The sequence below is a fragment of the Brachyhypopomus gauderio genome, chromosome 7 (assembly GCF_052324685.1).
Source record: "Brachyhypopomus gauderio isolate BG-103 chromosome 7, BGAUD_0.2, whole genome shotgun sequence".
Lineage (NCBI taxonomy): Eukaryota > Metazoa > Chordata > Actinopteri > Gymnotiformes > Hypopomidae > Brachyhypopomus > Brachyhypopomus gauderio.
Genome location: NC_135217.1, coordinates 1,107,412 through 1,126,358, shown reverse-complemented (window position 1 = coordinate 1,126,358; position 18,947 = coordinate 1,107,412). Strand labels below are relative to the sequence as shown.

The following is an 18,947-nucleotide window of genomic DNA, read 5'->3' as shown; positions in this document are numbered from 1 at the left end:
GTTGTGTGATTTATTACAGGTTTAATATCACTCACTGTAAATCTGATCAATCTGTACTTTTGTTGACTGTATTCTGACTGTGTGCTACCAAACACAGTATCAGTTTACAGCAGCTACAGTCAGCAGGGTCTCCACTCTTAATAATATCAGCTCTCAATAATCCACACTGGTCCTTCATATAACACACAGTATGACATCATGGACCCTTCACTCTGTTTAATTTACTTCCACAGGGAGACAGAAGATGGACAGAAGAGGAGAGAATGAAAATGGAGGAATCTGCTCTGCTGACTGGTGAGGAGGAGAATAAGAACTTTTGTACAATATGATTTTGAGGAGGATGTGATTTTATGCATATGGGTTATAACCACTGTAGTTTATAGTGTTGTTATAACCACTGTAGTTTATTGTGTTGTTATAACCACTGTGGTTTATAGTGTGGTTTTCAGTGCTTATAATGTTCAGTCATGGGTTTATGAGGGTTTGTGCTATTATACATCAGTATTAAATACTTTAATATAAGATGCAAAAAGGATCAATGGATATAACATCTGAAATTTCAGCCCAAATAAACATGTACTCACACATGGTCATTCAGACTCAACACTGTGTTCAGTTATCCAGATGTTCTTCACTTTTGTAATGACAAGGATCTTCTGCACAGGAATAAGTTATTATGTATTAAATAAGACTGTTAGGATGTATTACTTTATTGTTACATTATAGTTTATACAAAATGGCTTTTCACAAGCACAGTTTTTGTTCTCAGTTAAAAGTTAAAAGCTGTTTATTGATTTGATATGTTGATTATTACATCAAGACTTCACTTATTATTAATTCACTTATTATCATTAGGGATTTGGACCCATATGATTGTTAAAACTTGTAAATCCTGTAAAGCTGCTTTGTGACAACATGTGTTGTGAAAAGCGCTATACAAATATATTTGATATTTGAAATATATATTTGACATACAGATGAATTGATATTTTTTATTACAGTGTACATTTACTTTAGTGCCCAAAGGTACAGTAATCCTAATAAATCCTAATAAATCTCTATGATGATACGTCTGTATCATTATTTCAGAGTGTAAAAAGGAGAGGTTTCCTGGACCTGCTCTGAAAAACTTAATGACCTTAATGAAAGGATGGAAATCACAGGAGGATCAGCTAAAGCCTGAACTGGTGCAAACAGACAAACAAACACCCAGTAAAGGAGAATTAGAGGAAGAAGAAATTACACAAGAGGAGAGAGAGAGCATCAGTCAGATCAGAGTGGAGATGAGAGAGATGGAGGAAAGAATAGTGAGAGAAAGAGTGGAGAAGAGACAAAGAGAAGAGCAGGAGATGAGAGACACAATGAGGGCTGTGGTGGAAGCTCTGAGGACCTCAGCAGAACCAGTGGAGAAACTGATGGAGAAGATAAAACAGCATGAACAACAAACACATGAACATGAGCAAAAGTTATTAGAGGAGAGAGATGATGAGAAGAGGAGAGAGCTGGAGAGAGAACTGGAGAGAGAAGATCAGCAGATGAAGGAGGCAGAACAGGAGCTGAAAAGGATGCAGGAGGAGAGGAGAAACATGGTGAAGAACCTCAGACTGGAGATGAAGAGCAGAGAGAAGAGTGCAGCTACAGCAGTAGAGACAGACAGACAGCTGATCAGGAACCTGTATGTATATATTACCCAGACCCTTATGACACAGAAACAGAAAGAGTTTGATAGTAGGATGGAGGAAAAACAGAGAGAGTTAGAGACACTGAGACTGAACCTGTCAGAGATGGAGAAAAACAAAGAAAAACAACTGGAGGAGAGAAATAAGACTGTAGAAGAGAAAAACAACCAACTCAAACATAAAGACATTGAATTAGAGGGACATTTAAAGACAATAGAGAATCAAAATAAAATAATAAATGAGAAGAATGAACTAGTCAAGGAGAAAGGGAGACTACTGGGGATCACAGCAAAAGATGTGGAAACCAGTAAGAACCAACTGGAGACACTTGGAAAGGAACTACAGGAGAAAGAGAGACTTCTGAAAGAAAATATGAATACACTTCAGATGAAGGACAAGACAATAGAAGAGAAGGACAAACAGCTCAGAGAGATTAAAGATGAACTGAGACAAATAAGAAGGACATTAGAGGAGAATCAGAGAGAGTTGGAGGAGAAACACTCACAACTGGTGGAGATAAATAAAACTGTAGAAGAGAAAAACAACCAACTCAAACATAAAGACACTGAATTAAAGGGACATTTAAAGACAACAGAGAACCAAAATAAAATAATAAATGAAAAGAATGAATTGGTCAAAGAGAAAGAGAGACTACTGGAGAACACAGCAAAAGAGGTGGAAACCAATAAACACCAACTGGAGACACTGGGAAAGGAACTACAGAAGAAAGAGAGACTTCTGAAAGAAAACACAAATATACTTCAGATGAAGGACAAGACACTAGAAGAGAAGGAGACACAGCTCAGGGAGACAAAAGATGAACTGAGACAAACAGAGAAATTAGAGGAGAATCACAGAAAACAACTGCGAGAAATGGAGCAAAGACTTGTGGAGAAAGACAAAGAAATAAGTGAGATGAAGGAACAGCTGAAAGATAAAGACATGGAGCTAGAAAAGAAAGATATGGTTATAAAAGAACATTTAGAGACTATCAGATCTGCTTCTCAGAGAGATTCACTGTTACAGGAAACTAATGAAAGATTTGCAGATGCACTGAATCAACTCACACAGAAAGACTCACAACTGGAGAATATGACCAGTCTGCTGGGTGAGAGAGAGAGACTACTGGAAACCACAGTGAATGAGGTAGAAACCAGTAAAAAACAGGTAGAATTACTAGAGAAAGAACTGCAGGAGAAAGAGAGACTTCTGAAAGAAAATTCAGAAACCCTTCAGCTGCAGGACAAGACACTAGAAGAGAAGGAGACACAGCTCAGAGAGATTAAAGATGAACTGAGACAAAGAAGAGGGACATTAGAGGAGAATCAGAGAGAGTTGGAGGAGAAACACTCACAACTGGAGAATATGAGCAAAGTGCTGAGTAGGGTTGCAGCGGTAACCGGTTTCACGGTATACCACGGTATTAAAATGCACGGTTATCATACCGTGTGCGTCTGCTTATTACCGGTAAAAAGCAAGCCAGCGGAGAAACTGACCCGCGCATGCGCAACTCCGCTCCGGTTCAGCTACTCAGCACACAGCGGTGAGAATGACAGAAAGTGCATCAGACTTAACAAATGTTAAAAAAAAAAAAAAAAAGCTAAACTAAAATCAGCGGCGAAAATGACGTTGGCTCCACCCGTGCGCGAGGGTCTCGCGCGCTGTCGATTCGCGAGGTCGTGCACTATGCGCGCCGCGCCTCAGCGCAATGAACAAAGTCATGTTTGCAGGGTTCATACACCTTTATAAGGTGGAATTAAAGCACTTGTACGTAACTTTAAAGGTCCGTTTCAATATTTCCCAACACTTAAGTTAAATATTTATACATATACTCGAAATGATTAGCTTTTTCATCACATTATTTAATGGTTGTTTATTTTCAAAACGACCAATCTTAACGTCTTCACGTTCTCTCATTTTTCGTCCGGGAATTACAAGAGGCTCGTATTTGTTAACATAAGACAAAAGAACTGTGCCGAGTCGCGCGCTACGGTCACTAGTGAAAGTATAATTCTAGCTTTTTATGGTCCTTGCTTTCACTGGATGTAAAAGACGCCATTAATTTACATGCGTTCATTTTCAAATTCTAACGTGTCTGTTTTTCATATGTTAAAACCAGACTCGGTGTGAACGCCTTAAAATAGAAATCTCTATTGTGACGGTCATGTCAGAAATAAATCCTCTCTTTCTGCAGTATCTGGTTATATTCTAACTTGGCAGTACAACGGACGTTTACAACAGTTGTTGATCAGACACTGACCCAGGCTGAGTTTATCAGATACTAAATAATTTAAACTTAAATAATTGTACTGAAATACATGATTTAGGTTTCTCTAATTTTGCAGTATTTATATAAACATGTTTACAGCTTTTTTTTTTTTTTTTAAAGGAGACATTTTGTATAGCTACAAATAGTTCCAGGTTTCTACAATAAATAGTTAATTGAACAAAAAAACTTGTAATTTCTTTAAGGGTCAGTGTATCTTTTAATAATATACAAACTAACTGTGATACCGTGATAACCGTGATACCGCGGTATTTTCTGAGACGGTTATCATACCGTGAAAATCTCATACCGTTGCAACCCTAGTGCTGAGTGTGAGAGAGACACTACTGGAGAACACAGTCAGAGAGGGAGAAACCAGTAAAAACCAACTGGAGATACTGGGAAAGGAACTACAGGACAAGAGCAGCCAACTCCAGGAGATGATGATCCTACTGGAACAACAGAAAACTGAACTGGCAGAAAAGAACAAACAGCTTGAAGAGGAAGACAAGCAGGTTGAGGAGAAATACAGACTTCTAGAGGAGAAGGACAGACAGGAGAGAAGCAGACAGCTGCAGGAGAGGACAGTCCCAGACCCACCAGTCCCAGTCAGGAGAAGACACAGTAAAGAGTTGAACCCTCCATTAAGTGAGTCCTTTCATTCTAAAGAAAATGAAAAAAGTATTTTCCAAAGGGCAGTACTACTAAATGGTAAATGTAATATAATGTTGATCCAGGTGTTGAATTTCACTGTATTGTGTGTTATGTCCCCTGGTGATTGGAGGGGACAGAACAGAGGACATGGACAGTGTTGGGTAACAGTGTGTGATGGGAGGGGACAGAACAGAGGACATGGACAGTGTTGGGTAACAGTGTGTGATGGGAGGGACACGACAGGGAGCACAGATGTATGTAGAAACAGGAACAAGTTTAGTAACAGGGCTTGGGTATGAAGGGAAAAAAGAGAGAGAGCCGTATATATATATATATATATATATATATATATATATATATATATATATATATATATATATATATATATATATATATCTAGAAACGTAATCCAGGATCAAAAAAATACAGTCCAGAGTCCAAACCACAATTCAGACAACCACATCCAAGGGGCAAAACAAATGGGGGAAACAGGCAGACAATTGCAAGAAAAATGAGAAACCGCCCAGTACACTTACTACACTGTAAAAACGAAAAAGTTGAGAAAACTCAAAATTTCAAGGCAACTTACTGCACTCAATTTTTGAGTTTTGATCCCAACTCAAACTCTTAAGTTTTTAAGAAATTCACTCACAGTTGAGCCAACTTATTATTTCTTGTTCCAATTATTTATTTTTCACAGGTATATAAACTTCAGATTTTAAGTATTGCCTACAAATAATTTCAAATGATTCAAGTTATGCTAACTTACTATATCTTATTCAGATAATTTATCTTGCCCATGTATATGAACCTCAAAATGTAAGTTACATACCAGGAGTTCCAAATTTTTTAAAGTTGTGCCAACTTATTATATTGTGGCATGGGAGAAAAAGGCCACAGACAAGCCCTTTCTTATCAAGAACAGAGGTTTTATTCTCACCTCGCAAGAAAATTGGCACTCATAGGCACACTTAGATCAAACTCGAGGCCTTAAATAATTTGGCCTTGTACATGAAACACAGGGGGAGGTCATGATGATGACAACGTTACACATGCATGGAGGGGGAACTCAGATAATGCACATTTACATTAAAAAATGGACCGGGGTGACTTAACTAATAACACACAATTAATAATCAATAATATATAACACTATACAGACATAAACACCACATAATACACATAACAGGGCCGGAGCAGCAAGGGCTCATGGGTAATGACGTCACCCTCTGGTACCCCCCCCATTGGCCCGACGCTACAATATTTTGTTCAGATAATGCAGGGGGGGCGAACGAAAGTTGTGCGTGTGTCAATTGCTAAGCGGGAAGACCGCTAGCAACTGCGGACAATCTATAATAGTAGCAGAAACATAAACGATGCAGCGCTTTGGTGCGTGGCGCTATAGTGAGCTATTTTTAAAACAAGCCCGCGGGCGACTCATGACGTCCTCGCGGGTTGGTGACCCCTGAGATAATGTATATTTCACATGTACATAAATCTCTAAATTCAATACTAATAATAGCTAACTAAAGTTGGGTTATATAAGACAAATGACAAAACGGTTAAATTAACGCGTTTGTTATACCTTTCTGCAACAAAGGTAGTATTTCAACCAAAATACTCACATTTGGACGTTTGGAACAAGAAATAATAAGTTGGCTCAACTGTGAGTGAATTTCTTAAACTTAAGAGCTTGAGTTGAGATCAAAACTCAAAAATCGAGTGCAGTAAGTTGCCTTGAAATTTTGAGTTTTCTTGACTTTTTCGTTTTTACAGAGTAGCGTAGGTCGCTGCTTGCTGCAGGTGAAATCCATTTCAAGATGTCCGGAGTCCAATCGCAAACGCCGCCCCGTTCTCAACTAAGGAGTCAAATTGAGCATGCGCAGAGGAGTTGGCCTGGCCTTAACTAGGGCTCAACTACAATTTGTATATTTTGACAATGCAGGTTGTAAGGTCAGATGAACTTTTAACAAGAAACTCAATAAAGTAAGCTGATCCAATTATTTTGTTATCGTTTATGGTGCAATTAATTATTTTTGGCTCAGCTAAACTAAAAATCATTGTAAGGTGAGCAATTTTAAGTTCTGTTTTTTACAGTGTAGTATTCATCAATACTTCACAAAGAGCCATAGAACCTGTGCTGGTGTTTATGAGAGAGTGATAATAGGAAACAGGTGATAATTAATAATGAGGGTGGGAGGATCTGTGGAGTTGGGTAGTGGGATTCTGGGATTTGATCTCAGTTTCTGAATGTATAAAACCTAAAGTTTATACTAAGAGTAAAGTCACTGGATGACTGTCATGGTGTGAGTGAGAAGCTGAGAGATCAGTGAGAAACACAGAACATTTATTGACACACAACAATTACAACAACACAGCAACAACAACAATAAGTGGGGTGCATACCAATTACAATTTTGGGTTGTGAACAACATACAGCATTGATACTGCTGAATGTTAGTGAGTGGAGAGACTCCACAATCAGAAGAACCAGTCTGGATACTTACCAATACTTACCTGGCAGGGGTGAGACCATGATCAGGAAGGTGGTTCGCCCAAGGTGAGGCTCAGCAATTGCACTCAGGCTGTGCTGACCCTTGCGAATTCCCCAAATGTGGGAATCTCGACTGCATAATTTCTGGTAGTGGGGGACTGCGTTCGCGCTCTCCCCTGATATTTTTTAGGGGCAGTCATGGCCTGGCAGTTAGGGAACTGGTCTTGTGACCGGAGGGTCGTGGGTTCGATTCCCAGACAGGCCATGACTGAGGTGCCCTTGAGCAAGGCACCTAACCCCAACTGCTCCCTGGGCGCCGGGCTAGGGCTGCCCACCGCTCTGGGCATGTGTGATCCACAGCCCCCTAGTAATCACTAGTGTGTGTGTGTGTGTGTGTGTGTGTGTGTGTGTGTGTGTGTGTGTGTGTGTGTGTGTGTGTGTGTGTGTTCTGACTGCACAGATGGGTTAAAAGCGGAGGACAAATTTCGATTGGGGTGTAAAAATCACAATTGACAAAAATATGGCACATTTCACATTTGGAGGAGAAAGAGTCTAGAAGTGATTAATAGTCTCACCAAACTGCTGTAAAATATTCTTAATTGAATGACTCATTCTTGTTCTTTTCCAGTGAGTGGAGAATCCTCCAGTCCAGACTCTCCAGTGCTGGTTCCTGTACCAGAACTCAGGCTGGTGCTGCTGGGGAGGACTGGGTCTGGGAAGAGTGCAGCAGGAAACACCATCCTGGGCAGAGAGGAGAGGAGCCAGGCTGCTACATCTACACTCCCCCAGCAGAGTGAGAGCAGACAGGGGGAGGTGGCTGGGAGGAAGGTGACTGTGGTGGACACTCCTGACTGGTTCTGCCCTGAACTCTCTCTGGAGGAGGTGAGACAGGATGTGGGACTCTGTGTCCATCTGTCTGTCCCAGGACCCCACACCTTCCTCCTAGTCATACCAGTGAAGCAGCCTGCAGGAGAGGAGAGAGGGATGCTGGAGAGAATGGAGGAAATTTTTGGAGAGAGATGTTGGAGGAACACCATGATCCTCTTCACTGTTACTGAGGAAGAGCAAAATCCTGAACAGTTCATTCAGTTAGGAAGCCAAGAGGTCCAGACACTTGTGGAGAAATGTGGGAACAGGTTTCACTGTCTCAACATTAAGGAAAGTGGGGATGGGTCTCAGATCTCAGAGCTGCTGGAGAAGATAGAGAAGATGGTGGAAGGAAGGAGAGAGAGATTATATAGTAGTGAGATTTACCTGGAGACAGAATCTGTGATCAGAGAGATGGAGAGAAAAGTCATGAAGGAAATAGAAAAGAAAAAAGCAAATGAAGAAAGAGAAATAAAAGAGAAACTGGAAAAGGAGATGCAAGACTCTCTGAAAAAGATAGAGGGAGTGATACAAGGACATGAAGGAGATATCAGACAACTTAATGATCGAACAACTGAACTGGAGAGAAAGATGAAAGAAGAAAAGAACGAAGAAATAAAGAGAGAACTGAAACGAGACCTTGACAGAGAGGTAGACCGACGGATAGAAACGGAAGAAAAGGTGAAAAAACTGAAAGAGAAACGAGAGATGGAGAGAAGAGGAATGGAGGAGAGACACAGACAGGAGATGGAGGAGATCATGGAGAGGTATGAAGGAGAGGCCAGGGTGGAGGCAGAGAGGAACCTTATGAAGATCATCATGCCTGAACTCCAGAGAAACATTTTGGTCTCAAAGTCCAAGATGCAGGTGGATTTTAACAGGCAGATGGAGGAGAAGGACAGAGAGTTGAAGACATTGAGACAGAGACTCTCAGAGCTCAGAGAGACTCAGTCAGTGCTTGAGGAGGTTTATGAGAAAAGTGTGAAGACCAGCTCAGAGAAACCAGTTCCACCAGCAGAAAGGGGATTGTTTCAGAAGGTTAGAGACTGGTTCCACCAATGAAAGGAGAAAACAGGAACACAGATGCTGACACAGAATGGACATGGATTCTTAATGTGTGATGTGTATTATGAAAAATCAGAATACATATACCTATTTTTAAATTATTGTTGTACATTTGTACTAAGAAATGTAAATAATTATTGACTTAAAGTCACAAACCTTTCTAGACTCCTTAATTTGTATATTTGTATGTATATATTTCACAATACAGTGGTACCTCGAGATACGAGCACAGGTCTGGAACGGATTAAACTCGTATCTCGAGGTACCACTGCTCGGTTCTCGAAGCAATTTAACAATGTAAAGTATTGTAATTGGTTCCGGTCCTTAAAAAAGTCACAAAACTAGCGTAAATGTGGAAAAAAGACATGTTCTTTATTAATAAAGGCACACGCAACATGTATAATTAAACAATAAAATAAATGTAGGAGAAATAGTTATTACAGTACTACAAAAAACGTTTGTAGTATTGAAATACTGTACTGTATACACCGTACGTACTGTTACTCGTTGTAAAGCACTCGTGCGAATGGCTGTGATGACCGGGTACAGGAGTCGACCTTACCAACACCTCAAGAATTAAAAAACCGCTATTGGCTGCTATAACGCGCTAAATGACGTCATCTCCGCACATACAGGTATGTTTGTGTTTTTGAACCTAAGGTTGTGGGGGAGGGAGAGAAAGAAAAGCGTTTGAGTGTGTCTTTGAGCTGATTAATGATTTCTTTTTTTCCATATAGTACTGTACTGCCACCTAGTGGTTCATGCTCGTATCTCGAGCGTGCACTCGGGTGTCGAACAGAAATTTTGCTCGTCTCGGTGCTCGTATCTTGGATTGCTCGTATATAGAGCAGCTCGTATCTCGAGGTACCACTGTACTACACTGTAAACCCGGATTTTATATATACTCAACTGTTTAATTTCAATGTACATAAATATTTAAGTTTTATTGCATTACTATCAAATCTAAGTATATTGTACTCATATTTGCACACACTGAAATTTACTAACAATTTTAAATTTAATGAATTGAAAATTTTACATTTACAATTTACATTTACAAAATTAAATGTTTTAAACTGATCAACTTAAAAACTTTATTGTTGAACACGTTTCTGCCATTTTGTTAGCTTGCTGTTTGTAGTCAGGCCAGGCAAACACATATAGGCAAAACACAAGTCCGAGTTGCAGTTTGTTTTAACCAATGCGGCCGATTTTTTAACCTGCTGCGTTTTATTCGGTAGCCTAGGCTGTTTACTTCAGACTTTAAAAAATCAGCTTGTAGTGTGAAACTACATGATTCTGTCTTTGTTTTTGCTCTTGTGTGCTGTTTGTGGTGTCCACATTATGGCCTACAATTCATGAGCATGTTCTCTTTTACTTACTAGTCAGAATGTCTTTAGTATACCAGTAGTTTAGAGAAGTCATGTAACGTAGGGCCCGGAGACCGGGGCACGGCAGGGACAGGGGAACCAGAGACTGGCCAGGAGCTGGGCCGGGGCATGGCATCACAGGTAGGGACAGGGCGAGGCACGGGAGCAGGACTGGACGGGACAGGACCGGAAGTAGGCACAGGAGTGGGGCCAGGGAACAGGGCAGAGGCAAACACAGAGGCAAAGACACCATTGACAACAGAGACAGGCACGGGTACAAAGTGGGTAATCACTCGGGGATCAGACACAGGGACAGGGACCTGGAGGAACCCACCAGACACGGACACAGAAACGGGTACAAGTACACGAATAAGCACACACACAGGAACAGGGACCAACACAAAACCAGGGACGGAACATGGGAGCAAGGGGAACACATTAAGTCCATGCCCACACGCGGGCAGCACAGTCTCTGGGGGAGTAGGCGCAGCCGGCTGGCCGACGGGTCACCGGGCAAACGTCATCGGGAGGCGGAGTCGCCAAGCAGACGCCATCGGGAGGCGGGGCCGCCGAGCAGACGCCATCGGGAGGCGGGGCGGCCGTGCAGACGCCATCGGGAGGCGGGGCGGCCGTGCAGACGCCATCGGGAGGCGGAGTTGCCGAGCAGATGCCATCGGGAGGCGGGGCGGCCGTGCAGACGCCATCGGGGGGCATGGCCACCGGAACGCAATCATCAGGGGGCGTGGACGACCCCATCCGGGTCGCGGGAACGGGAGGCGTGGACGACCCCATCCGGGTCGCGGGAACGGGAGGCGTGGACGACCCCATCCGGGTCACGGGAACGGGAGGCGTGGACGACCCCATCCGGGTCGCGGGAACGAGAGGCGTGGACGACCCCATCCGGGTCGCGGGAACAGGAGGCAGAGGCGATGAAGAGGCGACAGTGGGAGCTGGGGTCACCGAGGCGACGTCGTCTGGAGCCGGGACCAACGGGCTGACGTCGTCTGGAGCCGGGACCAACGGGCTGACGTCGTCTGGAGGCGGGACCGCTATACCAACGTCATCGGGGGGCGGGGCCTCCCGGCTGACGTGGCCACTACTTCCCCCCCAAAAAATTCTTGGGGAGCCTTCGGGGAGTGGCTTCCGGGAGTAGCGGAGGGAGGTCTTCTTCTACGGCGTCCTGGGCGAGCCTGGCAGAACACACAGACACACAAGCTCCTCGGTTGCTCTCTCTGCGATGGCTCCGCCTCCCTCGAGGCATCGGGAGCTCGCAGTAGAGAGCCAACCGAGGGTTAAGCAAATGCTCATCTGTGCGCTCAAACCGTCTGCCCGCGACTTGCGCTACGGGATACTCCTCCCCATAGTGTTCACCAAGCCGGGCAGACACACAGCGCTCGATCTCGTCGCAAAAGCCAGTTGAAATTGAAAGCGGCTGCGCTTTCTTAGGTCTGCGACGAAACCTCCTTGTTCCCACAGCGCCAGGGGTATTCCTGTCTCTGGTTTGTTCGTACTGTAATACAGGAGAGTTAAACCGAATTAAACCAGCCAACATTACAGCGAACAAACTTACCAGAGTCTCACTCTCTTGCTGTGTTCTTGGTAGGTTGGTTATTATGTAACGTAGCTCGCACTGCGGAGCGAGGGGACGGACACAAATGCTGAGAAGAGCGAGATTTATTACAGGGCATACCATCATTGTCATCGCTGAAACAGTCCGGGGTCATAACGGGTGGGCAGTCAGAATAACAAGCATAGACAGGAATGATGAACACAGGCAGACCCTCCAGAAAGTCGCGATGTTGCGATTTGCAACTTCAACGCAACTTCAAGCAAACCCCACGAATTCAGGGTGGTGTGCAACTTCAGCCAATCACCGCAACCCCTGCAAATTTGACCAATCACTGATGTCGTCTTGATGTGATGTCGACAAACTCCCGCCTTACTTCCATATATACGTTCAAGAGGAGCAAACTGAAAGCAGCATGAGCGACGAAAATAACGGCAAAAAGATCGGGAAAAGCAGTAGGCCTATCCTGGTACACTACATGAAAGCGGGGATAAACTGTCCAGATCCGACCCGCGAATAGGTGTGGCGAACGTAAAATATTACCGGAGGGGTTTAAAATGGACACAGCGAGAAAAAAACAGATTTAAAGTGTGCAGAAACAGTCTGAATCGTGGTTTGAACTAACCTAGTTTTTTTGCCGGGACCAAATATTAAAAAGAAGAAAAACCGGAACAGCCCGGGAAAACCGGGATAGGCACGTGAAAACCGGGACAGGCCCGGGAAAACCGGGACAGGTGGCAACACTAATTGTAATGTACTCACAAAAAAGCAAAAACACACCGCAACAATCACAAAAAAGGCCCACAAAATCCTGGTGGGACTGCACAGGGAAACACTAACTAGGCAGGGAATACACAGAGAACAGGAATCAACGTGCGGAAAGCAAACAAAACCAGAGAGTACAACGAACACACCAAGAACATCTAAGATAACCAAACAACCAAAATAACCGATGAAGGACAAGGGAGACTCAGGGGCTAATATACACAGAATCGAAACATGGAACAGGTGATGACAATGACACAGGGGCGTGGTAATAAATAGGAATCACGGAGACAAACGAGCAGGGCGGGGTGATTGGGCAAGGAACACAGACACAAGGGAACCAGGAGTGACAGCTAAGGGAGGAGGGTGCGGCCATACGTGACAAGTCATTTTCTCAGTGTCTAAGTAGTGGTTAATGTAAATTACTGTAATGTATAAGTAATTTTAAGTAAATACTACTGAACAGAAATAAGAAAGTATTTTGTCTTTCTTTTTCACTAAATATTTGTAATCAAAGTAAAAAAGAAAATAAAATATAAATCAATATTTTATTTCTTGAACTCAAGATACTAAGTAGTCAGTAATGGCCTGGTGGTTAGGGAACTGGTCTTATGACCGGAGGGTTGTGGGTTTGATTCCCAGACCTGAGGCCATGACTGAGGTGCCCCTGAGCAAGGGTTAGGGTTAACCCTAACCCTCAATTGCTCACTTGTATAAAAATGTAAGTTGCTCTGGATAAGGGTGTCTGCCAAATGCTGTAAATGTAAGTAGAATTAATGGGTAAAGTGATTAGGATAACAAGTACAGAAAAGTTCAATCATTGTACCCTTGATGCAAACCAACTTTATATTTTAAGTATATGCTGACTTACATTTTTTAGTAAACTCAACTTATCCCTTTAGGCAAAACAACGTTATGTTTTAATTAATACCAACTTAAGTTTTCATTGTACATTACTTAAATTTTTAAGGCAACCGGTTTACTCCCCTTATTTTTAAGTAAACTCAACTTATCCAGGCTTACAGTGTAGATTTGTACCAATAAAGAAAATACTTAATGGGGTAATGGGGTAGATTTGTACTGTAGTGATAGTGATAGGTAGTGATAGGTGACAGGTAGCTGCTTTAAACATAATTTATCAAAATAAATATTTTCCATTTATTTTCTTTAACAAAGATATTACGAATACAACGGCACAGAACAAAGCAACATCATTCTTTTGAAGCCAAAAAAATTACATGTGCCAACAGCATTGTGAACAAACACTCACCTGTGAAGGGAGAGATCCACTAGCTCTAAAGGTCATATATGTTATAGAAAGATCCACTATGACCCACATGAATCCTGTGCATTATGTCCTGTCTTAATTCCTGTGGGATAACCATCCTATTTTGTTTCAATAACAGCCCCTTCACCACACTCAGCTCACCTCTTATGTGTTAGAACCGCGGACATGAGCCTGTGGTCCATCCATTCTGCATGTTGTCAATGATATGTTGTAGTTCTGTGTCTCTTGCTGTTGCTTCAGCGATCTGCCTGGTGTTTGAGTCTGACACAGGGAGTGTACCAGATACCATGTCGATGTGTTTTTCAATGTTGTCTTCAGTTGTGCTTACATTACACTTTGTGGGTGCTCCTGACAGTGCGTCAGCAAGGATTAGGTGTTTCCTTGGTGTGTAGGCAAGTTCAAAATCATATCTTTGCATTTTCATCATCATTCGCTGTATTCTGGGCGACATCTCATGGAGATTCTTTTTGACGATGGCAACCAGTGGGTGATTATCTGTCTCTACAGTCAATATAGGAAGGCCACATATGTAGCTATGGAACATTTCTAACTCAAAGACTAATCCTAAACAGTATTTTTTTATTTGGTCATACCTGCATTCAGTCTCTGTCATGGACCTGGATACATATGCCACTGGTTTCAAATGCTCACCTTCAGCTTGTAGAAGTACTCCACCAATCCCATCCTAAGATGCATCTGTAGACACTTTAACTGTGGCAGTACAGGCTGAATACAATACAGTACACAATACAGGCGCAGTGGGGTGGTCAGTGTGCTTTTGAGCCTTTGCCACTCATTTTCACAGTTGGATGTCCATTTGAAGTCATTGCTCTTGTGCAGGAGCTTACAAATGCATGATGTCTTCGCTGACAGATTGGGAATGAATTTTCCTATAAAGTTCACCATTCCTATTATACATAGTATGCCTGCCTTGTCTGTCGGTCGAGGCATGTTGAGTATTGCATTAATTTCCTGAACAGCAAACTGGCATTTGTTTTTATTGAGCTTAAGTCCATTTTTTGTATTCGGCCAAGCACTCTGTCCAGGCAGATATAATTCCAAATGGTAATCTTTGGAAACAGGTTTAATATGAAAAGTGCGCAAACCAAAACCTGTGAACTGATCCAAATTAAGGATATAATAACCAGCGGTCAACTGGTACAAAGACGAGACATATATAGACAAACAAATGACCCTCAGATGAGACGGATCACGGGCTCCGCCCACCTGAGGGACGCACACGACGGCACAAATGACAGGACAGCTGCCGCTGTAGACAGGGGCGACCAGTAGGGGGCCCTCCGTACCGTGACAGATCCCCCCTCCAAGCCGCACTCCCCTCCACTGGCTGTGCGGCCTACACCGGCAGCACACAAAACAAAGGTGCAGGAAGGCAGGGACAAGGGAAACACCCCCTGTAGTACCAGAGCTGAAACACAAAAACACACACATTAGCTCACCTACCTGGGTGGGACTCTGGACTGACCGGGCCGTCAACAACACAAAACCACGCCCCGGTCGGTCACAGGGCCCTCACGCCCTAACCGGCATTTGACCGCTTAGCCCCACAAAAGTGTACGTGTGTGCAGGCTACTTCCCTGGGGCACGGTCCTAACCACCTCCTGGACCTACCTCTCATCTCGGCGCACCATGACCCTGGGCAACCCTAACCGGCCAGGGAAACCGCCCCTCACGGGGAAGTACATAGCAAGGTGGACTCCTCCACCCCACTGGAGGTTCCAAGGGGGAAACGCTCCTTCCCTACGTGGGCCGGCTACACCCCAAGACCTCCTGGTCACACCGAGCATGAGGGGGGGACCTCTGTCTTCAGCAGGAGCTCTTCAGACAGGAGCCCTCAGGTGCCCATACATCCGGGGAGCCCTCACCCTCCAGGGGGGGCTCTTTAAGACCGGGCTCCTGTCACCCCATCACGTAAGGGGGCTCCTGCCTACTTGGGAGATCCCACAAGGTCCAGGAGGGCCGCTATCCACCGCCAGGGCAACCTGCACACAACTCACGCACACGCGCACACACACACACACACACACACATACACACAACATGTACACACACAACCCTGACCATTTCGGCACCCTGCACCCGGGGGGAGGGGTCTCCATCTCAGCAGGAGGGAACACCAAACAACTCCCCTCATTCAGCAGGGGAGGGGCCCCTACCGGCTCTGGAGAACACCCTCGAATCCCTGGTCAGGGCCTCCATAGGAGCTGTACCCTCAGTACCACTCACCGTAGCACGGGACCTCCACTGGACCCCCTCCCAACACACATTAAAGGGGGAGGGGCATGTGAGGAATTTACATGAAACAAATCACGCAACACGCTAGGACAAAACAAACACGCAAGGACAAAATACAAACAACAGACGGGACCCCCACGTACTAACTCACGTACGGTGACGGGCCACACTGTCTCGTGTCACATTTAAACACAAATACACATCAAACGCACACGAGCATCGCACTCCGGTGCACACAACCACATAGTGTAACCCAGGTGTATATTTACAACCTTGGAGATATATATTTATATTCATTGATACTGAATATGGCTTAGTTATAGCTAATGAGAAACCTCATTCTTTTACCCATATCATTATAATTATTAGATCAATTTAAAAGCAGTCTCATCGGTGTGAGTGTTAATTCCCTTGTAAGAAACCAGAGAAAATGTTTTCATTAGATTATAGATATTAATTAGTGGCATATTTTAAGGTGCTTGCCCCTTTAAGAGAATCCATGCGTAGTTAATAGAGTTCCACCTAGTGCGCGTGCGCAAAGCACGAGCGGGAGAAAAGACACAGATAGTGGGAGAAAGACGCAGATGGCGAGAGGAAGACGCGGATAGCGAGAGAGAAAAGAGAATAGCAAGAGATATTCTGAAATTAGACAGCACTGTAAACAAGGCAACAGTTAGGGCATACTATAGGTTCGTTCTAACTGAAACCTTAAAATCCTGACACTGCAGACAGAATATTCTGAAACCCGAGAAGTTGGTGAGTTAATTAATAACATTAACATGTCGAATTAATAACATTAACCTAGCTGTCTAGACTAGTGGTTATGGAGTACATTAAAAAATAAAAATAAAAAAAAAGAATGATGTGTTAGCACTGTTAATTAAACAGACTAAAATGCGACTGAGTTCAGAACAATAAAAGTAATGGTAATTGTGATTAGGGCTGGGTATCGATTCAAATTCCAAGAATCGATCCGATTCCGATTCTGAAGATTAAGAATCGATTTATTTCGATTTAATCCGATTTAATCGATTCGATCCGATTCGATCCAATTCGGGGTTTAGTGTTATTAAAAATGTATTTGAGCTGTTTCCTGACTATGTACAGAAGCAACATGTTAAAACTAGTATTATATCGATATTAATCAGAAAATAGTTACTGGTAGTTGGTAGTTACTGATGGCTGGACAATAAACAGAGGACATCTTTGAGGTGTCTATATCTGCAACAGTGGACTCCTACTGGGACACTAACCAGTGCATTATTATTATGATTGAAATAATTAAGAATTCACCCAAAAACTGTTGCTACCAAATGCATTTTTATTTTAAAAGTGCTCACACTTAATAAACTGAAAGTATAAAATGCAAATGTGTATTTTTCTTTAAAGTGCGAATATAATAAAAGAACTGTCACGTTACGGTCCCCGACCCCTCCCTGTTGGGCGTGTGTTAACGTTGTCTGCGTCTACTCATCTGCGTCTGTACAGTTGTGATCAAATTTATTCAACCCCCAATGCTGCGAAGGGTTTTATGGAATTCAGTGCACATTTGTAATTGTGTTCATAATGAAATCTTACAAGGACTTGTTAAAGAACTAAATGCAACTAAGATAGCATCAATTTTTTTTGTCATAAAGTATTAAATGGCCTTTTTGTGATTTCTTCATTGACACAATTATTCAACCCCTTTACGACTACCACTCCTAAGAACAGAGGTTCATTCCAGTGTTTTCCATCAGGTATTGAAAACATCTGTGGATGTCAACGAGCAGCAATCAAGCATGATAAGCACCAATTAGGCAGATTTAAAAGGACTGTGATACTCAGCTCCTTCTAGACATCTACTGGTGTGTTTCCAAGCATGGTGAAGGCAAGAGAATGGTCCCAGAAGACAAGAGAAGAGGTTATTGCTCTTCACAAGAATGGCAATGGATATAAAAAGATTGCGAAGTTGTTAAATATTCCAAGAGACACTATCGGAAGTATCATTCGCAAGTTCAAGTTAAAGGGCACAGTGGAAACGTTACCTGGTCGTGGCAGAAAGAAGATCCTGACCGCGACTGCTGTGCGCTACCTGAAGCGTAATGTGGAGAAAAATCCCCGCGTGACTGCTAAGGAACTGAAAAAAGACCTGTCAGATGTGGGCACTGAAGTTTCAGCTCAGACAATAAGGCGCGCACTGCATAACGAAGACCTCCATGCCAGAACGCCCAGACGCACCCCCTTGCTGACTCCAAAGAACAAGAAAAGTCAACTGCAGTATGCCAAAAGTCATGGGGACAAGCCACAAAGGTTTTGGGACAGTGTACTGTGGTCAGATGAAACTAAATTAGAACTGTTTGGGACAATGGACCAGCGCTATGTTTGGAGAAGGAAGAACCAGGCTTATGAACAAAAGAACACCTTGCCTACTGTGAAGCATGGCGGGGGGTCAATTATGCTTTGGGGCTGTTTTGCTTCTAATGGTACAGGAAAGCTTCAACGTGTGCAGGGTACCATGAATTCCCTTCAGTACCAGGAGATCTTGGAGGAAAATGTGATGGAGTCAGTCACAAACCTGCGGCTTGGGAGACGTTGGACCTTCCAACAGGACAATGATCCGAAGCACACATCCAAGTCCACTAGAGCATGGTTGAACATGAAAGGCTGGAACATTCTAGAGTGGCCATCGCAATC

At 43.3% G+C, this 18,947-nt stretch overlaps 3 protein-coding genes and 1 non-coding gene across 4 annotated transcripts in view; all 4 read left to right on the top strand.

Annotated features, from left to right (window-relative positions):
* Window positions 1-204: 204 nt before the first annotated feature.
* LOC143518406 (uncharacterized) overlaps window positions 205-18,947 on the top strand; it is a 66,799-nt gene continuing 48,056 nt past the window's right edge. The window contains exon 1 of the mRNA XM_077010881.1: window positions 205-294. Coding sequence (XP_076866996.1) covers window positions 264-294 — 31 coding nt within the window. The 5' untranslated portion in view covers window positions 205-263. The remainder of the gene's footprint in view (window positions 295-18,947) is intronic.
* LOC143518308 (uncharacterized) lies at window positions 1,143-3,291 on the top strand. Its single transcript, XM_077010749.1, has one exon. It carries the CDS (start codon window positions 1,143-1,145, stop codon window positions 3,261-3,263), a length of 2,121 nt encoding a protein of 706 aa, XP_076866864.1. The 3' UTR covers window positions 3,264-3,291.
* LOC143518162 (GTPase IMAP family member 6-like) lies at window positions 4,274-8,039 on the top strand. The gene is made up of 3 exons (XM_077010638.1): window positions 4,274-4,593; window positions 7,722-7,987; window positions 8,019-8,039. Exons 1-3 carry the CDS (start codon window positions 4,386-4,388, stop codon window positions 8,037-8,039), a joined length of 495 nt encoding a protein of 164 aa, XP_076866753.1. The 5' UTR covers window positions 4,274-4,385.
* Window positions 7,109-7,272, top strand: LOC143519804 (U1 spliceosomal RNA). The gene has a single exon (XR_013132546.1). It is a non-coding gene; the product is annotated as a U1 spliceosomal RNA (small nuclear RNA).